Source organism: Coptis chinensis, chromosome 6 (genome assembly GCF_015680905.1).
Source record: "Coptis chinensis isolate HL-2020 chromosome 6, ASM1568090v1, whole genome shotgun sequence".
Taxonomy (NCBI): domain Eukaryota; kingdom Viridiplantae; phylum Streptophyta; class Magnoliopsida; order Ranunculales; family Ranunculaceae; genus Coptis; species Coptis chinensis.
The window spans coordinates 84,216,684-84,243,368 of NC_141461.1; the positions used below are offsets into that span (position 1 = coordinate 84,216,684).

The 26,685-nt window shown below is 39.8% G+C and overlaps 1 protein-coding gene and 1 long non-coding RNA gene across 3 annotated transcripts; both read left to right on the plus strand.

Annotated features, from left to right (window-relative positions):
• The first annotated feature begins 10,254 nt into the window (after nucleotides 1-10,254).
• Nucleotides 10,255-12,222, plus strand: LOC147494961 (subtilisin-like protease SBT5.6). Its single transcript, XM_086569453.1, has 5 exons — nucleotides 10,255-10,436; nucleotides 10,654-11,221; nucleotides 11,418-11,518; nucleotides 11,600-12,063; nucleotides 12,174-12,222. Exons 1-4 carry the CDS (start codon nucleotides 10,264-10,266, stop codon nucleotides 11,973-11,975), a joined length of 1,218 nt encoding a protein of 405 aa, XP_086425579.1. The 5' UTR covers nucleotides 10,255-10,263; the 3' UTR covers nucleotides 11,976-12,063; nucleotides 12,174-12,222.
• Nucleotides 12,223-13,316: 1,094 nt separating this feature from the next.
• Nucleotides 13,317-14,756, plus strand: LOC147494962 (uncharacterized). 2 transcript variants are annotated; one of them, XR_015200327.1, is made up of 4 exons: nucleotides 13,317-13,415; nucleotides 13,663-13,681; nucleotides 13,791-13,904; nucleotides 14,243-14,756. It is a non-coding gene; the product is annotated as an uncharacterized LOC147494962 (long non-coding RNA). The 2 variants fall into 2 exon arrangements; XR_015200326.1 differs by having other exon boundaries at nucleotides 13,791-14,756.
• The last annotated feature ends 11,929 nt before the right edge of the window (nucleotides 14,757-26,685 follow it).

Sequence of the window (26,685 nt, forward strand, 5' to 3'; positions counted from 1 at the left end):
GTTCTTGATGATGGTGCAGTAGCAAGTACTGATGCTAAACCGAAGTTTGATTCTACCCCTGGTCATCAGGCTAAGTAAAGACTTAGCTATTCAGTTCATGATTTAGAAAACAATTATTTTGAAATAATTATTCTATGGGTCTGTAATATTGAGCTATGTAGCTCACATACTATTTACTTACTGAGCTCTGCAGCTCTTCTATTTTATGCATGCACTTAAAGCATTTTATGTTATATAACATATAATGACATGTACTACTATGCATATTCTACCCCTGATGTCCCCAAAGTTCATTTGAAACAATAATAGGTGATCATAGTAGGCTAAATAGGTTAAAATGAGGCATAACCAGAATTTGATCAGGATATCATGGGAGCCGTTCAAGTTAACTGTAATTGAAAGTTCGATCGTAATAGAGACATAGTGCCTAGAGGAGCCATGTGTCTTTACGAAAGTAACTTGGTGCCTTGAGCATAACACTATGTTTAGTAACGATAGGTCCTATTTATTTAAAAAATAAATAGGTTATCGCCAGAACAATAGTGGGGGAGTCTTCCTTAGTGTCATCATGCTGATATGATTCTAGGCCAATGATTGCGTGCTAGGATCTGGTTCCAACCCAGATCTTCCCAACAACCCCCATGTTTGATGTTATGATAGCTCCCAGAACTGGCATACAGTTCGGGCTCCCAAGAACACTATCTCTTGTTCCAAGTTAAACTAGCATACAGTTTACTAAATAGTTAGTATGGTTAGATTCCCTAAAGGCTTAACCATCGAGGATAATCACAGTCTGAAAGAACTGGCGTACAGTTTAGGCTACATGGGGATGAAAAAGGAACTGGCATGCAGTTAAACTTCCCCAAACTCAGTATCACTAGTTCTAAAGCAAATTGGTATACAATATTCTTAAACAGATAGTGAGAAGATAATTCTCTAAAGGCTTAGTCCATTGTGGATAATCAATAAAGAATTGATGCCAAGAATAAATTCTATTGCAAGGTGAGGAACTTTATGATGACTGGAAAGAAGAAACAATACATAAAGGAGCATGAAATAACAATTTACTGGTAGTACTTGCGAAGGTGTTGGGCATTCCATGGTTTGACAAGAACGCCCTCTTTAACAGTATGTAGGTAGTAAAAACTAGTTCGACCAACCTTGTCCGAATTCTGAGTGGGAGCTACCAGTTCAGGAGGTATGACATCTTTAGTTTTGTAGGTCAGTGAAAATGGGGACTCACCAATCAATTGTCTGGGCGTAGTTCGGTATGCCCATAGAACCTTAGGTAGTTCCTCGACCTGTAAACCCCTTGCTTCATCTAATTTGCGCTTCATGTTATCCAAAATAACCTTATTGGAAGCTTCAGCTTGGCCATTGTCTTGTAGATATCTTGGAGTTGAGAACAGGTGGGTAATGTGAAACTCTTCACAAAGTTTAGCGACCAATCCGCCAACGAACTGTGGCCCATTATCTGATATGATAACTTTGGGTATGCCAAACTTGTAAACAATATTATTTCAAATGAACTTTCTGACGTCATGTTCCCGAATGAAGACAAGGGGAACTGCTTCTATCTACTTGGTGAAGTAATCTGTCATGACTAGTAAGAATCTGACATTGTCGGGAGAGGGTGGCAAGGGTCCCATAATGTCAGTTTCCTACTGTGCAAATGGCCATGGGATAACCAACGGGTGTAGCTCTGTTGTTGGAGCATAGATAAGTAGAGAATGTCGTTGACACTTTTCACATTTGCGGGCAAAAACTTGTGCATTCTTTTATATATAAGGCCAAAAGTACCATTTCTTTATGATCTTGAGGGCGAGTGTTGTGCCCCCAGTATGGTTGCCATAAATTCCTTCGTGAACCTCTCGCATGACCTGTTCAGCAAGATCTGGGGGGAGACATCGGAGATGAGGTCCCAAAAAGGACTTCTTGTAGAGATCATCTTCAATGAGGGTGAATCTTGGTACCTTTGCAAGCAGACGCCTTGCTGTGTTCTTATCCTCTGGGAGTGTTCCATCTTTGAGGTAAGACTTGTATAGATCCATCCAGTTGGGTGTAGTGGTTAGAATAACACAAACTGTCGTAACATTAAGTGTTTGGATGCTAGGTTTGCCTTGGAACTTTATAGGGATAGAACGAGACTCACTGTTGCCCAGCATTGAGGGTAACATATGCCAAAGCATCTACGTGTCGATTTGCTGATCGAGGCAGCTGATAAAACTGAATATTCTCAAACTTGTTGTAAAGACCCCTTACCAGTTCCAGGTATTTGGCCATTTATTCATCCCCATCCTCGTATCCTCCATCAACTTGAAACACAACCAACTTTGAGTCACTAAAAACTGTGAGGTATGTTAGGCCCAGGTTAAGAGCCATTGTGAGGCCAGCAAGTGTCACCTCATATTTTGCCTCATTGTTAGAGGCATTCCAACCTAACTCGATCGATTTCTCCAGCCGCATGTTGTCAGGAGTGACTAACACAGTTCCAACTCTTACACCTTTGTCATTAGAAGATCCAACCACAAACAATCGTCATTCGAAGCTCAGCTCCCAAGGGTCTAGTCGGGTGTTTTGGGATTCAGGTAGGATGTCATCATCTGAACTGGGGTTGTTGAGTCGCACTTGGTGTAGGTCATTGGGGAATCTCCCAAGAATTCTGCTAGTGCCTGGCCCTTCTCTGAGATTCTTAGGACGTAAATAATATCATATTTTGACAGTTGTACGGACCATTTAGCTAACCTTCCTGATCTGTTTGGCCTTTCTAGAACTGATCGTAACTGGTACTTTGTGATTACTCTGATAGTGTGGGACTGGAAGTATGGTCGTAATTTCTCTGCTTCGAAAACAAGGGCTAAAGCAACTCTTTCGAGTTTAGGGTACTTTGTTCTTACTGGTAGGAGCGTTCGGCTCAAGAAATAGACAGGTTTTTCAACCTTCTTTTCATCCACACATATCAGTATATAACTGATATTGTAGTCAGATGGACAGAGATAAAGACCCAAAACTTCTCCCTCAACTGGTTCGGAAAGGATTGGTGGTGCCCCCAGGTATGTTTTGAGTTGATCGAATGCTTTTTGGCATTCATCCGTCCATGCAAATGAGGTATTCTTTTGCAGTAACTGAAACAGAGGTTTGCACTTATCTGAACTCTTGGAGATGAACCTGTTTAGAGCTGTTAACCTACCTATAACTTTTTGAACCTCTTTCATGTTTTTAGGTGAAGGTATTTCTATGAGTGCCCGGATCTAATCTGGGTTTGCCTTGATTCCGCTCTTAGTAACTAGATACCCTAAAAACTTCCCTGATGAGACAGCGAAAGCATATTTTGAAGGGTTGAGCTTCATACGATACTCTCGGAGAATGTCAAATGCACGTTTCAGGTAGGAGAGATGATATCCTCGTCTTAGTCTTTTGATCAAGAGATCGTCTTACATACACCTCCACAATGTTGCCTATCAATCCTTCAAACATTTTGTTTACCAAATGTTGGTACATGGCTTCCGTATTTTTCAGTCCGAATGGCATGACATGATAACAGTACAGGCCATCCTCGGTTGTGAAACTAGCATGCTTGTGGTCTTCCTAATGCAATGGGACCTGGTTGTAGCCAGACGACCCATCCGTGAAAGATAACAGTTCATGTCCAGCCGTTGTATCTCCCAATTTGTCAATACGTGGCAGAAGGTAACTGTCTTTTGGACACGCACAGTTCAGATTTGTGAAGTCGATACAAATTCTCCATGACCCATTCTTCTTACATATTAGATCAATATTAGAAATCTAGGTGGGGAAATTGATTTCCCTGACAAAATTAGTTGCTTTTAGCTTTTCAACTTTGGCTTTTACCGCTTTGGATCTGTCAACACCTATTTTTCTCGGTTTCTGCTTGATTACTACTGCATCACTGCGGACATTGAGCCGGTGGCATGCCACATAGGGGTCAATTCTTGACATTTCTTCGAATGACCAAGCAAATACGTCTTTGTGTTCTCAGAGGAAGTGTATTAGAGCCTGACACTCTTCAGAACTCGATAAGGTGCCGATAAAAGTGGTTTTTAGCGAGTTGCCTCCCATAATTCTCACTTCCTCTAATTGCTCCAGTGAGGGGGGATCCTCTTTCTCTCTTAGGACCTGGTCCAGGAGAGGGGGATCCAACTGTAATTGTTATTTGGTGGGTTGCCCCACCTCTATTGGTTCAAAAAGGAGTGGGGACTGCTTTGTCTCCATAGCGTAGCATGTTTTGGTAGCCACTTGATGTCCTCTGATTGTCTCAATTTTCCCTTTATGTGGGAACTTTAGACATTAGTGATAGGTGCTGGGAACAGCGTAGAGTCTGTGCAGCTAGTTCCTGCCCAAGATCATGTGATAAGGTGTGTTAGCTTTTACCACAACAAAATTTATGATGAGAGTTACCGGACCCGTAGCTATAAATAGCTGGATATCCTCAACTGTTAGAGTTTTGTCCCTGCTGAATCCATACAGGTTGCAGTTGGTAGTGACCATCTCCGAATCAGGAATCTGTAGTTTTTTTATTACGTCATAGTATAACATATTTACTGAACTTCCTGGGTCAACCAATATGCGATGCAAATCATAATCTCCAAAAGGGAGTGTAAGAACCATTGCATCCTCATGTAGACTCTAGATGCTGAGATAGTCTGCCTCTGTGAAAAGAATGAGTGGATCTTTATGGGGTGATGTGTCGACTTGAGCACTCATGGTCAGTTCATTGTTCATGATCCTCATTTGCTTGGCGACACACATTTGGTATCGCGCCCCTTTTTCTGTAACCTGGCCTCTATTTGCTTGCCTTTTCTTAATTCATGTTTATCTGGAGCCGGCCATTGAGTGGTCTTCAGGTTGTACAGCGTTCGCCTGTTCATGTGCTACGAACTGCTTCAAATACCCCCTTTCAATCAGATCCTGTATTTCATTTTTTAGGGTCATGCAGGCTCTGGTACTGTGACCCTTACTTTTATGGAACTTGCAGTAGGTCCTCTGGTCTCTAGTACCCAAGGAGCCTGGCTTGAGCGGAGCTAGCCATTTGAGGTAACTCTGGTTCTTGATCGAGTCCAGGACCTCATCTGGCATTTTGTTCAAAGGGGCGAAGTTTCTATCCATCGAGGGTAGAGCTTCTTTATCTCCTTCCATGCGTGGCTTCTTTTGTGGTTTTCCATCTGCACTACTGCCTACATTTTGGTACTGCCCTCTGGGCATTTGTCCCTTTGATGGGGATTCAACCCTTTGGCGACCATGACGACGATCTCTTTTTGGCTTTTGAGGGGAAAAGTTCATGTTCCCCTCTCGAAGGGCCACATGAGCTATCCAATTTGTCTTCTTTGCTTCCTGACGTCAGTTCAGGACATCCTCCTCCCACCCCGCATGAGTTTCAACCATGTCTAGGAGTTCCTCCAAATCACGAGGTGGTCTCCTAGAGAAAGATATAAATAAGGCGTTGTTTTCATCCAACCTTTGTTTTAAAGCTATTATAGCCGTCTGTTCGTCACAAGACTCTATCTGGATGGAAATTTCCATGAAATGTTGCATGTAGGACCTAAATGCCTCTCCATCCTTTTTCTTGATATTGAACAGTGCATTGATCCATTTTGGTTGGTGCTTGTTGTACGAGTACCTGTTTATGAAGGTCCTGAACATTTCTTCTGAGGACCTGATCTGCTGCTCAGGCAACCTGTGGTACTACTGGAATGTAGATCCAACAGGGAAGCTTTGAACTCTTGCACATGACATGGTTATAACTTTCATATTGTCCCATAGTGGCATAATATCTGAACACATGATCCATTAGATCTGACTTGCCACTGAAGACACTAAACTTTGGTTGTCTGTAACCGTGGGGATATAGCTTTCTCATTACTCGTGATGCAAAAAAAGATCTGCCTGCCCCCATTATGGCGGATTAAACAAGGGAGTCTTGCATTTTTCTTCTCTTGCCTGTCATCCGATGCATCTGATGGATCCGGTCGTTCTTCTCAGTTTCCCATGCACTTTCTTTGGTAGAAAGTTTCTTGTTCTAGGTTCTTTTTCGGTGTCGGGGGTCGACATCATGATCATGGTCAATTGACTGTGGGTATGATGTTGTATCATGATATCTACACTTCTTCAGTCTAAAGATACATAATCTTTATTTCCGTTCGGAGTAGACTCTAGTCCTTACTCACGTCTTCTTGCGTCTAATTCGAGAAATGATTCGAACCAACCTAAATACTAGGACAACCTACAACTTGTATTTGCTCTTAGGGAACTAGTGAGTAAGTTTTGTTTTAGATTACTAAGTGTAATTATGTTATTTAAATCCTAACGAACGTTTAAAAATGCAAAATACAAAAGACGGTAAAACTACAATGTTTCCTAAGTTATTCAAGGAGAAAGAAGTGTGGAGAATCATGTTGCTAATGCAAGGTCATATTATCCTATCTTAGTATCAGATTACCACCATCTCTAAGCTATTTTGGGTTCATTATTAAACCTGAACTGGCTTGAGCATCGATCCCTAGCGAAATGGACTCATCTCTAAGTCCAATTCCCTAGCTTAAGAAGTTGAACTAGGGTTTCATCTCTAAAATCCCATCTCAACCCCTGGATTTATAAAACTGAATCCTGTCAAATTTGGAAACAAGAAGCTAAATTTGACCAACACGCGCGGCTAGCCCAGGCATAGAATGGGAGGCACACGCGAGTCTTACTTCACTTCCAGGCCTCAAGTTTGGCCGGACACTACCATTTTGGGGTAGTGTGTTAGATGCGTCCTTAAGTCTAGGCAATGAATCCTACTACTAAGAAATTTATATGAACCCTCACATGAGCGTCATTAACCCTCCACCTTGGAGGGTTTTAGCTCATGATTCTAGGATTTGATTAAAACTACAAGGTGGATAAGTAAAATTGAGAGAGAGAGAGAGAGAGAGAGAGAGAGAGAGAGAGAGAGAGAGAGAGAGAGAGAGAGAGAGAGAGAGAGAGAGAGAGAGAGAGAGAAGATGCAACAACCTGCTTTTTAACTAAGGAAGAAAGAAATTTTATTTCAAGACTAAGAAAATATTCTCCACCATTAACATGTTACAAGCTTTTTCTTAAAACCCAAAAACATAAAAACAAAATATCAAGTCTAGTAATTGAAACGGAACCATATTCAAGGGAGTTAATGTAGTGCATCCCCCCTTGTTTTGTTTCTTTCTCCATTTTAGAGAAATCTCATTTTCTCCTACGTGAAACACAAAATCACATTACCCACACAATCCAAAAACTTGACACCTTGCTTTCTTTTGATTATTAGCACCTAATCTCATTAATTACATGCAAGGTGTCACTTTTGCACCAATTATTTGCACCAATTATTTTGTATTGCATGATAACTTATCAAATCTTGTGGGCTCGCATGGTGGGTCCATATGCTGTGTCCAGTGGCAGTCCAGTCTTTTGGCATTTTTGCAACTTCCTGCCAATACGTAGAGTTCGTCGCACTGATTGTCTCACTTGTCGCAATCAGAGTCCTGATTCAAGAGATATGAGCTTCGGCAGTTGGATGTTTCTGTGTGCGTAATCCCGTTTCTGACTGGATTTTGTACTGTTTGAGTCTTTGGGCTTTAGTCTGGATTTGTTGGGCTTCACATGGGCTTGATCGGAAGGCATATGTATACTCCCTGTTCCGTGCTTATATGCTGGCTTTATCATCATTTGTACGTTAGTTTCTCAAACCTGCAAAAGCACGAAAATGCGATTATTTCATGATTATTAAGCACAAAATTAATCGAAATGTTATGTCTCTACGGGGTTTTATAGTACAGTATTGGGTGCTTATCATATCCGAATCCCCATCTGAGTTACTGTATTCCGACTTTGATGGTTCACGTCAAACTGGCTCCCCACGCCTTAGGTTCCTAGCACGATCGCCTTCTGAAAGGTCGTCATCATCGAGATCGATGAGTGGCTCCCTCCCTATGTTAGATTGATACAAATGCCTTAGTAGCTGTAACTCTCGCTTAAGGTTGCTTCTTTTCTGTTCCAGAGCCTGTACTGCCTGACTCGCCTGAACAGACTATGGGTTGGTGATAACAACATTCTTACCATTTTGACGTTCCTCTTGAGCATTATTCCTAGCGATTGCACCAGGAGCAACTGGTCTGTTGGTGCTGGTCACTGGTCTTTGGAGGGAATTATTCGCATCATGGTGACCGACATTCTCCCCCCCCCCCCCCCTTCAGGCATCTCATGCTCTTCTTCTCTGACAGCGACGTTGCGTGTGGTAGTGCCACCCTTTATTTTCTTTGCTCCTGCCATCACAATGGTAAGAGTTTTTAAACTAAATTAATCGTTTGAACGAATGTTTACTTGCTTTCGTCCCCACAGATGAACCGCCTGGCAGCTGCCTACGTATCTCCTTGTTTATTTAGGAGAATCAAACCCTATTTTGTATAATTCCTAAGAGCGAATTCCTATGGTTTATATAGGAAGAGATTTGAGAGTCCTAGGTTGGACTCTACCTTCCTATTAGGAATCCTCTCCTTATGGAAGTCTGAATCTAGACCATATCTTATTAGAGGTAGGTCTCTTTGTTGATCATAGTGTCACATCGTAGATGGGAAGATTATATCTAAAAGGTAACTCTTAAAGATATGCCATCACGATTCCTTCCTTATCATCAAACATCGCCCTTTTCAATTTCCTTCTGTTCAGGAACTGTCCATTCCAGTTCCTAACGACTTGGAGAATTGTTATGCGTAGAGGCGATCAGTCACGTGCTTGACACATACCTACTAAACACGAGATCACTTATTCGCAGAACTGATCTGATGGTCCTCGTTTCATTCTAGACATCTATAGTCCTGGATTATTTTCCATATACATGTCATCCATCCAATGATGGGAAATCCCCTTTACACTAATCATCTTCATCTTCATCTTCATCATCTTCATCTTCATCATCTGCATCTTCATCTTCATCTTCATCATAATTTTCATCCTTACCTGCCTCGTCAATATTTTTTCATAACAATATGGGTCTCGAAGCCATTCATCTTCATATTCATCTTCGTCTTTGTCTTATTCTTCTTCTTCTTTTTCTTCTTCTTCTTGCACTTCTTCATCATTTGAATACTCAGTGGTAGGACAGTCTAACCAATGAGGCCAGTCTGGGAGAACCATGAAAACAATAAGAATAGTAAGGAAGATTGAGATGAGAGACATTTTTTTTTAAGAATTGGGTGGTTTCAGTAAGAGGATTACAAAGATGGTTTAGAATCAGGTAGATGAAGGTCTTTTTATAGTAGTAAAAAATTATAAAAACGAGAAAAATTAATGGTGATTAATTAGCAAGAAAACGAGGAAATTTAATGGTAATTAGCAAGAAAACAAGGGAATTTAATGGTGATTACTAAGAAAATGAGAAAAATTAATGAAAAGTTAATTCTTGGTTATCTATGCGCGGGACAGTTTTAGGTTTAAATGATAATTCAATAAAGTTAAAATGCATGTCGGGTTTTGAGCTAGTTGGTTGAATATATTTATTATTGCTAGAAATAAATATTTACATTGAGTAAATGTTACAAGGTTCATTACCAAAGTTATATTCAACCAAGGTGGCGAGTTTGAATCCTGGTAGCGGTACCAAGTCAAAGAAATAATCCTGGTGATGATCTGTAGATGCTCATCTCGATACCAGGTGAAAAATTAAGATTTAAAGACAAGGGTATCTATAGAGATATGTCGATCTCGAAGATATGATATCAATCAATACTGCTTTTAATTAGAGTGGTATCGGGAGTCGAATTTTCTTTTCAAATGGCAGCTTGTGGGTTGACTACTTGGGTAAACAGTGGGAGCATTCAATTCTCTTTAAACAGTGGGATCACTTTACAAACGATTTGAAAATTAGAAAATATGAAACCGCTTTAAAAGTGATGTTAAATGTAGAAAAAAGCAAGTCACTGAATAAGTGATGTCCTGTGGTTCCAGTTTTTTTATTTTTTCACCAAAATTAGCTTATTACCTCTTACTTGTGTTCGGTCTTGGATGAAAAACTTGAAAACCCAGTTTATTGGTCAAGATTATCTTCAGGTTCAAAGTAACAATATTGATAGCATAATGGCATTTGGATTTGGAGATCTAACAATATTCATTACCGAAAAACAACTTGTAACTTTACTTGTATGTTGGATAGTTATCTTACATAGTTACATGTTCAAGTAGTATGTTAGTACATATTGTAGATATCAATAGACTCACTTTATATTTTGGAATAGCATGCACAGGATTTGTTATTTAATATGTCAAATGTCGGGTATGTCTTTCTGCCAATATATAGGTATATGGCCAGAGTCAAGGAGCTTCAACGACGAAGGATTAGGGCATGTGCCAAAGTCATGGAAAGGAATTTGTCAAGCTGGAGATTCTTTCAACTCCACACATTGTAATAGGTAATTTCTTTTTCGCAAAGAAACCCCTAATTACTTCATTACAATGAAAAATAATCTGTTTACTTAAAAAATTGGTATGAAGAAAAAATTGGTTATCATGTATTATCTCTGGAGCATATAAGTAGTCCTATATCTAGAGTTTAAACCATGCCTGATAAAATATGTACATAATTGAGTTGATTACCATGTCACCGTCACTATGAATTTTTTTTAACAGGAAAATTGTTGGAGCACGATACTATCTCAAAGCCTACGAATACTTTCACGACAAACTGAATAATAGTTTTGACTTCCAATCACCTCGTGACAGCAATGGCCATGGAACCCACACCTCGTCTATTGCTGCAGGCCGAAAGGTTGAAAATGTATCAGATGTTGGTCGATTTGCAAATGGCACAGCATCAGGTGGAGCTCCACTTGCTCGTCTTGCTGTGTACAAAGTATGTTGGCCACTATTAGATCGTATTAAGAATAGGAGAACTGGTACCGATTGTGTCCAAGCTGACATACTTGCAGCAATCGATGATGCTATCGGTGATGGGGTTGATGTTTTAAGTATATCACTTGGATTAGACGACCCTGTTAATCACACAAGGGATGGAATTGCAATAGGGGCTCTACATGCAATCAAAAAGAATATTATAGTTTCATGTTCTGGTGGAAATAGTGGGCATGCTGGTGGTTCTGCGGAAAATGTTGCTCCATGGGTCATCAGTGTTGCTGCTAGTACGATTGACAGAATCATTAGTTCACCTGTTGTGTTGGGGAATGGCATTAAGATCGAGGTACTATCTGTGATCATATTAATATCTTTCAAATAGAGATACTTTTGGTCCAATTTATACTTGATTTGTCCGAGTTAACTTGAGTTCGGGGTTAAACGGTACTTTCAGCAAATAAGCAGACTTGGGTCTTTTATTTTAGGCTGTAAAAATTATTAAAGTCGAATGAATTTATCAATTTTGTTTGTATTAATTTTAGGGCCAATCAGGATCTCCCTACAAACTGGAGAAGAAAATGTACCCTCTAGTTTATGCTGGTGATGTGGTTGAACCCCATCTATCCAAGAATTCTAGTGCCGGGTAATGATTCATCTTGCTTGATTTTCAATTGGCATTTAACTCGTAAGTCATAAGTCAAACTGATAACAAATTTTCTTTTAGGCTATGCGTTCCGGGTTTCTTGTCGCCGGAGAAAACGAAAGGCAAGATTGTAGTTTGCATGACAAACTTACATGATGCGATTAGGCCTTTTAACAAGTCACAGGAGGTGAAAAGAGCTGGTGGTGTTGGTATGATAATAGCAAACAGTCTTGATCTTGGAGAAACTAATTTTTATACTAACAGTTATGACCTTCCATCAACGTCAGTTGGAGCTAATGGTGCAACCACAATTCTTAATTACATTAAATCTTCCAACAATTCAGTAGCCCAAATTGAGCCAGCCATGACAGTTTTAGGTATTAAACCAGCACCTTCCATGCCAAACTTTTCCTCAGTTGGTCCAAATCCCATCGACGAAGATCGAGTTAAGGAGTAGTGATGTTCAAAAGCCAAGACCGAGGGACAGACAGTTGATCCAAGATCGAGTTAAGGAGCTACGAGAGCTTGTCCCAAATGGTGGAAAGGTGTATACTTGTTTTATAGTAGTATATCCTCTGTTCTCTGCTGTGGTTTTACCGACTTTTCTGCCTTTTGCTTTCAAGTAATTCACATTTTTTCTTCTGTGATGAAACAGTGTAGCATTGATTCTTTGTTGGATCAAACCATAAAGCACATGCTGTTTCTAAGAAGTGTTACTAACCGAGCTGAGAAGTTAAAGCAGTGTGTATATACAGATGTAAGTTGTTGTCTGTCTAAAGAAGCATTCTTCTTTTTTTCCCACCTAGGTGTTATCGTGTCAATTATCCATTTATATTTGGTTTCAAGCAAGGAACAGAGTTAGGATACAGAGAAGTCTTCCTCGTCAGCATAGCTCTGGCGACACTTACTCTCGCAGCTGTGCTGTCAAACTTGGACATGGAGATGGACCCCAGATTACTAGCCAGGTTCGGTTCAACAGATGACATTAAATTTTAAGTGTGTAATTCATTTCTTTAATATATTTTTAAAGACATAACTGATCTGTCTATTTTTCTGTTCAGGTCTAGGCCATTAGGAGTCTCGAGTTCTATATCTGCTATTATGGTTGGGGAGATTTCAAACATAGGCAAAATACTTGCAAGGATTCCGGTGTCTATTTTAAAGACGAAATGCAGGGTTACAATAGTTTGAAATACTTTACAACTATTGTAGTTAGCATTAACTATGGTTTTCCTCTCAGAGAACGACTTTTACGATGAGGCAAAATACACTCACTTGGAAAGTAATGGCATTCACCTCCTCAGCTATTGCAGCAAAATACACTCGTGAGTACTTTCACCTCGGGACATAGTTATTGATCAGGCCCTCCTACAACGGCATTCTAAGAATCGATGGTTAAGAGACAAGCTCCTTGTCTCCCGGAAAAATGTATAATATGGTGCCATGGTAGGTTTTACAAATATGATTGCAATGCTTGTTTCTTTGATGTGTGGACTACATTTTAATGCTTGAAACAACATTATGAAATTACGGGTTTTGAATGTCCCTACCGAGGTTTGCTTGGATGTAGATCGTCTTTGAACTTCCAGCTTATCTTCCCTTCATCCACAAGCCTTAATTACAATTGTTGCCAATTTTGAGATCATTCGTCGTGGCATTTGGAATTTCTTCAGTGTGACAAATTTAGAAATTCTCATCAACTCAACTTCATTTCATCACTTGCAATATATATTCTGATTTTGTATTCAATTCTATGTCTTCATTTGTACTTTATGAGAAGCTCAAAATTTTAACTGACCAGGCTGGAGAATGAGCACTTGAACAATGTCGGGAAGTATCGCGCATTCAAGTTTGTACCACTTCCATTTAACTACGATGAGAACGAAGACAAAGATGAGTGAGCTTCTACCCAAACAACTACTTTTATTGAACAGTCTAGTGATACTACTGACATGCCACAAAAAGCCACTGCAGACCACTAACAGCCCACACACAAGCCACATAGGCCAAGTTCTTACCCTTTTTTGCATTTAGAAATTAAAAGGATGTTTATGCATTAAGTATGAAAGCGCTTGTATCTTTCCAGCTAAGTGAATTTAATATTTTGCTGGTATTTATCAAGTATTTGTTCAATCGTATTGCAGGCTAACCCGGATTATAAAGGTATGTCATCATTGTAGGCTTGGGGAGGTGCCTCTCTCTCTCTCCCTCTCCCAATAGGCTTCTTTTATTTTTGTGGTTCCTTTTATGACTTTATTTAATTTGCTTCCAGGTCCTGCTTGGTATTGATTTACACACATGCAATCCTGGTGCATTTGGCTAGTTCGCCAATGGAATTGGAAACACTGATGCCGGTTTTGTTATGGGTGCTGGAAAACTCCTTAAGGTATGTTCGTGATTTCTTTGTAGCTTATTGATATTCCAATCCCATCCAGTCAAGCTATGTATGAAAGCATAAAAACTGTTTAAACCTAAGTAAGATGGACATTTCATATTCTTGAAACCCCCCCCCTAAAAAAAAAATCTTCCCCGCTCCGCTCATGCCCCCACTGCAATGCAGTATACTAGTGTATATAGTGTCCTTTTGATTCGAGGATTAGTTATTTGACTTAACTGGCATTGGTCGAGATGGTTAAGTAGCTGGTTCTACGAATCAATATATATTTGAGTAGTTAGGTTTACGACCGAGGTCTGAGATATGAAAGTATATTATTTGATTTTCAGGTTATGACGGGATTTATGTCTAAGAAATGTTGAAAATACAAAGGAGATTTTGCCGAAATTTTTATGTCTTTCGTCAAGGTGTCTGACAAGGTTATAGGGTCTTGGGGCGTTACATAAACTTTCAATACTAAGCTTCTATTGCTACTAGTCTATTACCATACTCTCTTTTCTGAATTTTGTAGTTTGAGTATAAGGAGCTACTACTTAAGAATAAGATATAATGATATAAGTATATATCTATACATATTTGTTTTCTACTGCCTGACTCATTTTTATTTATTTCTATTGGTGTATATGATGAAAATGACTTTTCTGATGATACCATCCCAAAGTCATCCCCTGATGCTTGCAACTATTGAAAGTGGGAGTTCTGTACAAATGACGTGAGAGCTTGAGTTTAGGGACAAGTCCCATTGATTTGGAAAACAATGTATATTTCATTCGTGACAAGTCTTATTTATGAAAAGACGTTTTTGTGATATTATTTTAATAAAAGATTATATGATTAGATGTACTTGTGAGATTTTTTGTTTATGTTATGGACGATTGTAGAATACCCAATAAGTGGGGACATCTTTATGCAGGTTAGTAGTCTCCCAAAAAGAGTGATTTTGGGGGAAATTATTTTTTTTACATATGAAATAGTTTTGTAACGGTGGAAAACCATAACTAAGCTTTGTAATAAGTAACACTTACAAAGCAACAAAACCGTTACCAAAATATTACAAATTCTATAAATCAATTACATAAATAAACGCGTTACTAACTTTCTAAAACCGTTCTTGTTGTTGGAAAAGAGTAACACACAAAAGCGTTACTAATACTATAAAACCGTTACTGTTGTTAAAAACAAGTAACGGTCAAAAAGCGTTACGAACTCTATAAAAGCGTTACTAATGTTAGAAAATAGTAACACAATTAAGCAAATAAAATCGTTAGCAAATATTTTTAGTTACGGAAAAAACCGTTACAATAAATAATTATGTAACGGTTTTAAACTGTTACAAATATTAATAACGCATTAGAAACGCCAAAACTGTGACGCAAAAAAACCGTTACAAATATTTTTAGTAACGGTTTCTGACCGTTAGGAATGTCCTGTTTTGGTATAGTGAAAATATTACTAAGTATCAATTGATACTGCTTTTAATTGGAGTGGTATCGAAAGTCGAATTTTCTTTTCAAAATATTACTAAGTATCAATTGATACTGCTATTAATTAGAGTGATATCGAAAGTCGAATTTTCTTTTCAAAATATTACTAAGTATCAATTGATACTGCTTTTAATTAGAGTGGTATCGAAAGTCGAATTTTCTTTTCAAAATATTACTAAGTATCAATTGATACTGCTTTTAATTGGAGTGGTATCGAAAGTCGAAATTTCTTTTCAAAATATTACTAAGTATCAATTGATGCTGCTTTTAGTTGGAGTGGCATTGAAAGTCGAATTTTCTTTTCAAAATATTACTAAGTATCAATTGATACTGCTTTTAATTAGAGTGGTATTGAAAGTCGAATTTTCTTTTCAAAATATTAATAAGTATCAATTGATACTGCTTTTAGTTGGAGTGGTATCGAAAGTCAAATTTTCTTTTCAAAATATTACTAAGTATCAATTGATACTGGTTTTAATTAGAGTGGTATCGAGAGTCGAATTTTATTTGCAAAGGATAAAGGCTACTAACATATATATTGTAAATATAACAAACCAAAATGAGCAAAAGAGATCTATTTCATATGTAAATAGATAACTCATTGTATCAATATTACAAATGGAGCCAAATTTCAGCTCAGGGTGGAGTCTTCGGGTTGACTGAGAACGTTGCATCTAGCTTTGAGATCTAAATCGACACCAACAAGCATATCAATTCCCTCTAAAGCAGAGGGACCAAGATGAAATGCCTCAATGCAAGATCGAAAGGTGGGATAGCTACAGTCTCGCTGGGATTAGTTTTATCCACGTCATCTTCATTGCTGGTTTTCTCAGTCTCGATAGCCTCAGCTGCAATGGCATCAGATACAATTTCTTTCTCAACATCGAGGGCAGCAGCCTCAGACAAAATATCGTTCTCATCATTAGATTCGAGGTTATACTGAGTAATAACAGCCGTAGGAAGGTATTGTTTGAAGCTCTCCATAGTGGAAACACAATATTTGATATTGTCCTCAGCATCAATCAACTCAAGATCGGCTTTTCTCATTTCGGCCACCAGTTCAGCTTTTTCTTTCTCAAAATTTGTTCTTTCGTCTTTGAGTTTCGCTTCCATATCGGCATAAGAGCTCTTTAATTTCTCAGTCAAGGAGATATTCTCGTTAATAAAGGTCTTCATATTGGCATTCGCAGTTTGACAAGTGTTTTCGAAAGCATGGAGTTTGGTGGTGGTGAGATCGTGGTTTTTCTTCTTTTCTTCAAGAGTTTTTTCAAGTTGCTCTTTTTTTTTTCAATTTTTCAATATTGTCCCTAAGAAGGCGAAAGGAAGCCATATCGTGTTCAAACTGACTGACTGCAGCAACTTTAGTCTGAAATCAAGAATTCAACAAATAAATACATTATAAATAATAGGCAAATCAACATAAGAGTAAGGCCAAAGGTATGTACTTACTTTTTTTAGGGAAGAACACAAAATGTGAAATCGTTTAGTAGTGGGAATTTTAGCCATTGCTGATTAATCTTCGAGGAATAATTGTGTTCATAACAAGAGCTTCTCCTAGGCCAGGTGTCGGAGGATCAGAAAATAGAGAAGTAGATTTCAGAACTCTTTTCTAGTTATGAAGGATAAAATCATCCACAAAAACTTCAGATGAAGAAGAAGAACCAGGAACAGTGGATGGAGTAGTAGCTTGAATTGTGGCTGGAATAGCTAAAGATTTCGAGGGCACAGAGACAAGTGCAATAGTGGTGGTAGTTTTTGCAGTCTTTGATACCTGCGTAGTTGGAGGTGCTTCAGTGGTATAGGGTTCTTTCCTTTTCTTTTGATGAAGGCTAGTATCAACATGTTTTTCTTTGGAAGAGGTGGGAGCCTGGGAGGAATTACCACCTGTTGCTTTTTTCGAGTTCAGAAATTTGTTCATGGATTTGTCTTGACCACGAGGAATGCGAGATGCCATATCTGTGTACAATAAGCAGTGCTGATCAAACACATCTTGCAAAAGTGGATAATTATAGAAGTCTGAAACTTCTTATTTGATTTTGGGAAAAAGGTCTTCAGTCATATTAAAACCATTAATCATATAATCAAAATAACATCGAGGAGTGTTCTCAAGCAATTCAGCAGAATCAAAAGTTTTTCTAAATCCTTTTTCATAAGAACAAGGCTGTAATGAACATGGAGCAGTGTTGGAAGGTATAACAAGTTGGGGAGGTGAAGATCTTGACCTCTAAGCACATTACTCTTTAAAGTATATAAAGGAGGAACATAATTGTCGACATCTTGAAGGTCAACATTCGAGGTTGGATTTCCATATCGATCAGCACCAGTTCTAGTAGTTATTTCTTCATCAGTTCCTCTCAGAAGATCCATTACTCTAGAAGATTCTCCATGACTTTTCGAAGTCGCAGGTCTTAGTACTTGAACAAGGGCACAAGGACAGGCCAGTCAGATAAAAGGTCTGAGATGGAGTGTCGAAATTTTGTTTCAAGAGAGGGGGTCATAGATAACATATCTCTAAGATTAAAAACATGGTGTACCAAGGAGGGAATAGCGATAGAAGCAGATGACTCCCATGTACCAAGTCACTATCTCTATTCACTTTTATGATGCCTTGTCGGTTACTTCGCTTCTTGAGAAAAAAATAACCAATAGGCTCATTGAAACCGACTTTGTTTTTTTTCAGTACGTTCGACAAAGGTATAGTGGTTCTGAAAGTCGATAAGTCGGGTTTTTTAGGATCTCCGCATATCAGGTTCAAGATGAGCATTATAATAATTACAAATATACATCAATCTTCAAAAATTGGTCGTGCTTTGGCCAGGATAGATGGTCACATAGTTCAGTACTTCTCGATCGAGGTCAGTCAAAGGGAGCCGTAAACCAGTAGCTAGTTGCCCAACAGTGATGATGATTGACTGGGCATCACCACTTTGGCATCTGGTCCCTTTCCTACATCCAGCATAATGTCGAAGAGTGACAGTAACTGGTATCTGGTATACAGCTCTAACTATTTCTAAGTTGGGTCTTTTTGGAAAGTGAGGATTAAACCTACCACTCCATATGTTGTTATCTTCCATAATTTCACGCTCTGACTCTGAGGTCACAGTCTCGAAAGGATGGCATGCTAAGCCATCAACAAGATACGTTGGGCGCCAGGTTGGTTCATCAGTATCAGTCATTTGCGATGTCGAGGCTGAGGAAGAAGAGTTGGTTCGAGTTGCAGACTCGATACCTTCATTCGACATGTCGGTATCACTAGAAACAATAAATTTTTTATTAGAATTATATTCTCCATCGATACTACTATTGTTATACTCAGCATAATTATATAATATTTTATTTTTTATACACGTATTGAGTTTTTGTGGTGACAATTACGGGTTTCGAGGTGAGGATGTTTGTCTCAAAAGCATACGTTCTTGATGTCGAAGCCAGAATCGTTTCGAGATTGTTCACCTAAAATTAACACAAGTTTTTCTCCTAGCCATACTGAAATAGATCAAAAATTATAATTTAATAATCTAGTTAGTATAGGGGTTGTACAGATAAAACGTTCAAATTTAAACCTCAACCCTAGCTCACTTAATTTAAGAAGAAGAACAGATGCGATATTAAAGATAAATAGATAAAAAGAAAAGTGTTTATAATAGCAAAAAGCATATTAAAGTTTTATTTTAATAAGACAGCGAGTAATTCCAAGATGAAGCTTTTCAAGTGTTATTAATGGTGGTGGGGTTTTAATGTCTCAAGCTTTTGTGCAAATAAGTGAAGAGAGAGAAAGTGAAAGCGAGTTTTTATAATTTGATATTTCGATGTGGTTTTTATCGAGTTTTTATAATTCGATATAATTCAAAAAGGTCAACCCGATATTCCAACCCAAATATCATAAATAATTTGAGATATCGACATGATTGTCGATATCTTGCGTTTAAGTTCATTGTTACAGGAAGAAGCGGGAAGGAGGAAGAAGAAGAGGAATGAACAAGCGTCAGGACATGATTGGACACAACTACAGCTAAAGGACTATATAAAGCGATGATCAGGAGAAAGAAAGGAGATTGGAGATTCATTAGAAAGTACTTGTAAAACCATAGCAAAATAGTGAGAGAGAGAGAGAGATTTGTAACCACCATTAATGATGAATACTAAAGCTTGAGTTTCATCTCTTTCTTATTATCAACTCAATTCAAACTTATTCAATTCATTGCTGATCTTAAAAGAAAATTCTTGATTACTACATTCATGATATAGGAAATAGAATTTTTTGGAATTAATCAGGAAACATTACGTGTATAATTTGGAATAGTATGAATTGAGAACATTAGAGTATTAGACAGTTCTAAATTGTTTTAATTAACCCAGAAATTTTGTGTATTATTAGGGCGTGCATGCTTTGTACAAAAACAGAACGTAGAGCAAACTTTTGCGTATGAAGAGGGCATTGACTCATGATCAATCGGTGCCTCGAGCCTAGAGGCGCTTATTGTCACCTAGGCTCACCCCCAGCGTCAAGCCAGCGCCTAGGACTGTAACTGCATATTGCCTTGGTATTAGTCGCATTGCAAATCATGACCACTGGTGAATAGAACTTCATCAAACCTTTGCAATTTCATAGTAGTAGCAAATTATGGCTTAAGCTTCAGATGATTTGTAGGGGCTTAAGAAGAGTAAGGAGACTTGGTCAGCGGTGAGCTATTTGGGAAGCAACATAACAGGGGAAGTCAAGGAGTAGGGGAACGTTGCCACAGATACCTAGACCACAAACGTGGCAGATGTACAGGAGGAAGGGAGACCGAGTGATGAGAGGACAGGTGGACGGCTGGGACGAGAGCTGAAAGGGGTATAAAGAGAAAGAGATGGGGAAGGAAAGAAAGAGATCCATTAGAGAGAGGAGGCAGGCTGAAGAGAGAGAAATATAGAAAGTAGAGAGAGGAGAAAGTGTGACACTACATTTGGCGCCGTCTATGGGGAACAGATCAAAGGAACTCAAAGATGGCAACAGGGGTGAAGAGAGGGGTGGCTAGACCAAAAATGGCAATAGTGCAGGAGCCGATGGCGGAGGTGGTGAGTGATGAAGAGGGAGATCGAGCAAAGGAGACAGCAACAAGGGTCAGCAACAGAAGAGACATGACTTATGCAAGAAGAGATTGTGAGGTTGAAAGAGGAAAATGACGTACTGAGAAGAGAAAAAGAAAGAGCGGAGGAAGAAGCAGGGGAGGAAGTAAGTGAGGAGTCTGACAATGAAGAGGGCGTGCCGGACCTTGTCGAAAACCCGGTGACCAACTTGATGATGGAGCAAGTTCAAGAGATGATAAACAATAACTGGGAGGTGAATCTTCAGCAGGCGAAAGGTTAAGGAGGAGCAGCTAGGCAGGTGGTGGCTGGTTTGAATCGTAATCCGTTAGCGGATGCCATATGGGCCTTAGACTTTCCGAAGCATTTCAATCAACCTTGGTTCGAGAGATACGATAGGAAAAGGGACCCTGTGGATCACATTCACTATTTTTGACAGCAGATGCCTCTTTGGCAAGAGGCACAGTACGATGGGTTGCGGTGAATGATGTTCCCTGCTAGTCTTAAAAGGGGGCGTCGGACTGATACTACAGATTGACGTCTAGAAGCACCAATAATTTTCATGATTTGGAACAGGCATTCATAGATCATTTCATACATCAGAAAAGGCAAGTGGTGGACATCGCAGCTTTATTCAATGTTAGGCAAAGATCCACGGAGTCGGTTAGGGACTATTTGTGTAGATTCAAAGCGGAGACGTTGAAGGTGGAGAACATGGATGAGAGGACCGTGGTAATAGCATTTGAAAGAGGTCTGCGACAGGGAACAGGAGTGCATCAGTCTGTGGCTAAGAATGAGATCGCGACCTTGCACAAGTTGTATCCTCGGGTGGAGAAGTACATAAGGTATGAAGACACCATGCAGAAAGATTCTAGAAGGTCAGGGAAGGCAGTGTTATCTTTAGAGAAAGGTGGGGACCACCGGAGAATGGAGACGACCGAGAAAGGGAGTGGTGGGCATCGCGGATACTCCTCAAGGCCTGAGAGAAGATGGGAGGGGATCAGGAGGGAGAATCGAGAGAGAAAGCCATACTGCAAGATGGAGCAGACGCCACTGAATAGGCCGCTGAGTGAGATCTTGCTTTTGATTAAGAATCTTCAGGGATATGAAGGACTGGAGAGCATATCGGTAGAAGTGCCAAACAAGCCATATTGTGCATATCACTAGGTACGACATCATGAGATTAATGACTGTTACGCGTTAAAATGGTTAATTCAGAGGCTGGTAGAGAAAGGTATGGTGAGAGAGTTTGTAAGGGGCGCCTAGATTGAGGAGCAAGTGCCACCCCAGGGTAGAATACTGGGAACCATTAATGTGATTTTTAGCGGGGTGGCTCTGAGTCACAATGCTCATAGAGAGAATATAAGGAGAACCGCGAGTATCCAGTAAATCAATGAGGTAGCAGGCAACCCGCAACCAAAGTCATGGTCGGCAGAGGGAGGAGATAGGATCGTATTCAGTAGTACGGATCTCAGATCTGTCAATTCCCCCCACGAAGATGCATTGGTCATTACGGTAGCGATGGGCAATTACATGGTTAAGAGGGTGTTAATTACTTGCGATAGTACTGTGGACTTATTGTTTAGAGGAGCTTTGGAGGAAATGAGAATTGATCCGAGGCAGCTGACACTGCTGCGAACCAACTTATATGGGTTCAATGGGAGTATGACGGAGCCCATGGGGGAACTCTTATTACCCGTTACAACGGGTCCGATAATGGTCTTCACCAGATTTATGGTAGTGGATTCTAACTTCTAATACAATGCGATTCTAGGGAGGCACTGGATCCACGAGATGAAGGCGGTACCATCCATGTACTACCAGGTGATTCGATTTCCCATTACAACCGAGATGTATAAAGTCCGTGGTGATCAAGTGACGACTAATAATAGTCATCAGGGTACAGTGAAGAGGTTGGTCCGAGAGGCAGAAGGAGAAGCCTCAAACCCTAGGAAAAGGCAAGCATAGCAATTATAGTGTGCCTCTATGGAGGGGGAGGCGGAGTCGTCGGTGGGACCAAAGACCCTCGATGAGATCGAAATAGTAAATTTAAGGATGGGAGAGGAAGAAAAGTTTACGTCAGTAGGGTCCAGTTTGTCTGATGAGTGGAAAAGTAAGCTGGTACAGTTTTGTCCGAAAATAAGGATATCTTTGCTTAGGTAATTGAGGATATCACTGGATTAGACCCAGGCTTCGCATGTCACCGTTTGCACATGAGGGAAGATGCTAAGCCTGTGAAACAAAAGATGTGAAGCATTAGGCCGAAGTATGCCGAGGGAATTCGCGAGGAGGTCGCAAGGTTGAAAGGAACGGGAATAGTACGAGAAATGGAATTCACGCACTGGTTGTCTAACGTCGTTGCAGTACCAAAAAAGAATGGCAAGGTCCACATGTGTGTCGATTTTATAGATGTTAACTCAAAGTGTCCTAAAGACAGTTATCCCATGCCGCGAGTAGATGAATTGGTGGATAGAACAGTGGGATTCAAAATATTTTCATTCGTGGATGCATCTATGGGATACAATCAAGTAGAGATGTACGGACTAGATCAAGAAAAGACATGATGGAAAAGAGCATGTCGGAGGAGGAGCACTTGGAGGGTCTAAGGGAGACGTTCAACATACTGTGGACACATAATCTGAAGCTCAATCTAGAGAAGTGCACGTTTGGAGTGACCACGGGAAAATTTCTGGACTACATTGTTACTCACCGGGGAATAGAGGCTAACTCGGAACAGATAAGGTCCTTGGTGGAAATGCCTTCTCCGCAAAATGTGAAGGAAGTACAGCGACTATCGGGAAGGGTCACAGCTTTAAATAGATTTATTTCGAAGTCGTCAGACAAGTGCAGGCTGCTGTATCGATTGCTAAGAAGTACACCAGATTTCTAATGGACATCAAAATGTGAGGAGGTGTTTCAAGAGTTGAAAAGTTATTTGGGCAAGGCTCCCTTGTTATCACGGCCAGAACAGGGGGAGAAATTATACTTGTATCTGGAGATCACGGAGTATGTGGTTAGCTCAGTCCGAGTCCGAGTCGTCGACAAGAGGGAAAAACCGGTATATTTCCAGAGCAAAACCTTACTGGATGCCGAGACCCGATATAGTAGAGTTAAGAAGTTTGCTTTGGCATTGATATTCTCGGCCCTTAAGTTGAAACCCTACTTTGAAGCGCGCTCAGTGGTTGATAAGAGCCCAAAACTGTAGTTTTAACCCCTTAACAATCATACTTTTAGACCAATTATATGAGTAATAATTAAGAGTTAATACTGATTACGTGTTTTTATGCGTTTCAGGCTTCAAAGTCAATTATGTGCAGAAATGTGCCACCTTGATGAGATAAATGAGCAATGGTTGGTTGCTAAGGAGTTCTGTGATTAAAGGCCAATATTCAAGAAGACAAAGCCTTTGTAAAGCCTACTCAGACCTTGAAAAGTCAAAGTCCACGCGGGCAGAAACAATGCACAAAGTCAGTAGAATTTCCGTAGACCGTATCTTTGGATTCAGACCTTGGAATTGGGCCTACCTTATGTCAAAACGACCGGCTCGGGAAGAGCTTTCCAATGGTCCAAGATTTGGCCCAATCAGAGGAGCAAAAGTGGACTAAAAGTCTGTTAAAGCCGAATCCAGCTGAAGAGCCCTTTTTGGACTGAAGAAATTGGGTTTTGGGCCCGATTTTCCGGCCCAAAAACATGGCTCCAAGCCCATGCACGATTTTTGGATCTGATTTCCTCCTTATCAACAAAGAAGATTGAACTCTTAAGATATCTGGGAGGTTAGGATAGAAAGTAGCCATTAGAATAGCTTCTAGATCTAGTTTTAATGGTTTTTAATTAAGTTTAGTTTCATTTCATTCATTATTTTAGATTAAACCTTTAAAATATTATTATTCATTTGATTGGATTAATAAAATAGTTTATTATTATTCAATTCGTTTTTCTGTCATTACATTTATAGATCTAGTTTAAATTCTTGTTGATATCATTTTTTAATTATTAATTAGATTTCAATTATTGTTTGTTAAATTAGTAAACTTGGAATCTTGATATTATGTTTAGTTTAGATTCATATGGAAATGATTGCGGAATGATTCTCGGCTAAACCTCCATTATAGGGGGTTGAGAAGCCTTGATGAAAGCTTGATTCCGATTATCGCAGAGTCGTCGTAATTTCTATTCCACTCTAGAAACGATTAATTCACCATGAGAATGGGTTTAATCGTTCACATGCTAGTTATGAATTGGTAGAAGTGCCATGTGTAATTAGGGATTAGGAAGAACCAATTGTTCTGCGTAGTAGTTCAATTCGGATTACGACGATTAGTCATTAGTAAGTTAAGTTGAGTTAAGGTGGAATCAATCCCCCCTAATTCCTTATCATAGAATCAACGCAGCATTCCGTAGTTAATTAGTCGTATCTTGTGGGTAGTTGCATCGTAGTTTATAATTCGTAAATATCTCATTAGACTTTAGTTAATATTGATTAGACTTAGAAAACATTACACGTGAATGAACTAGGAGTGGAACGAATCATCTACTCCACTATATCTCAATAGGATTGAGAGTAGAAATCTTTGATAAATCTAGTAACAAACCAGTTTTAGTTTTACTTTCGTTAGAGTTTCATCGCTTTATTCATTAGTAAAACTATTCATTTTTACGATTATCAGTGGTGGTGGTAACAAATTTGCCCCTGAAACAAGCGCTAAAGGCAGAAAAGTCTGGAAGAATGCTAAAATGGGCAGTGATGTTAAGTTCTTATGAGATACAATATCATATCAGGATTGCAGAGAAGGCACAGACGGTGGCAAAATTCCCAGCAGAGGATCCCACTTGGGGGGAAGAGATGGTTATGGAGCCTGAAAGGGATATGGTGCAGAACCTCCTGGATCCATGGGATAAGAAAAATAGGTGGAGAGTGTTCGCAAACGGATCGACAATGGATGCATGCAGTGGAATAGGGGTCGTATTGGTTACACCTGATAACAACATAATAGAATAGACCATGAAGCTGGGATTTGCGGCATCTTATAATGAGTCGGAGTATGAGGCAGTGATAGCGAGGTTGAGAATGGTTGAGGATTTGGGGGTAAATGAGCTGACAGTATATTCAGACTCAAACTTAGTGGTGTGTCAAGCAAATGGGGGGTTCACAGCGAGATGTCTGCAAATGGCGAGGTATTTGGAGGTGTTGCACAAAAGGTCTGCTAAGTTTGTGAAGATCAAGTTCGTACATTTGGGTCGCGGTGAAAATAGACATTCTGACGCCCTAGCATACGTAGTCGTGGCAATACCTAGGTCAGAGGAAAGAGCGATAAAAGTAGGAAGGTTGGAGAAACCAAGCATTAAGGAGGCGACAGAGGTATTCTAGACTGCAGAAGAAGAGGGGGGTTGGATGGATCCTATCAAATGCTTTTTGTCTGGGAAAGAGGTGGCTGATAAGAAAGAGAGAAGAAGGATGGAACAGACATCTCAGAGATACATTCTGATAGGGGGAGAGTTGTATCGAAAGAACTTCAGTCAGCCGTTGCTAAAATGTCTCGGGCAGAGGTTGGCACTAAAGGTGCTGGCAGAGATGCATGGGGGAGATTATGGGAGTCATTCAGTTGGAAGAACAACGGCCCATCGGCTTTTAACCCAGGGTTACTTCTGGCCCCATATGAAAAGAGACGTGGTGGAGTTTGCCAAGAAATGTGGAAAGTGTTAGAGATTCTCTCAACTAATCTTTGCACCCGCTGAACCGCTGTAAAACGTATCTAGTCCATGGCCGTTCACCATATGGGCAATGGATATAGTAGGGACGTTGCCCATGGCCAGCGGCAAGAGGAGGTTCATGCTAGCAGCCATCGATTATTTCACTAAGTGGATAGAGGTTGTGCCCTTACAGTAGGTGAAGGAGAAGCAGGTGATTAAGTTCTTATGGGAAAATATCATATGTAGATTTGGCCTGCCGTATGCCATCATCGCGGATAATGAAACTCAATTCACAGGGTCAAAGGTGCAGGAATTCTTGCAAGAGCACAATGTGAAACAAGGGTTCACGGCCCCATACAATCCCGAGGGCAATGGACAAGCTGAATCTTCTAATAAAACCATAATGAACAACCTCAAGAGAAAGTTGGAAGATAAAAAGGGGGTGTGGGCGGATGAATTGAATCATGATCTCTGGGCTTACCGAACCATATCTCGAACGACCACTATAGAAACTCCTTTCTCCCTAG

Coding starts and splice junctions, on each gene's coding strand:
- LOC147494961 (XM_086569453.1), top strand. CDS start 10,264: ATGCACAGGATTTGTTATTTAATATGTCAAATGTCGGGTATGTCTTTC. Junction 10,437..10,653: donor AACTCCACACATTGTAATAG/GTAATTTCTTTT, acceptor TTTTTTTAACAG/GAAAATTGTTGGAGCACGAT. Junction 11,519..11,599: donor TCCAAGAATTCTAGTGCCGG/GTAATGATTCAT, acceptor ATTTTCTTTTAG/GCTATGCGTTCCGGGTTTCT.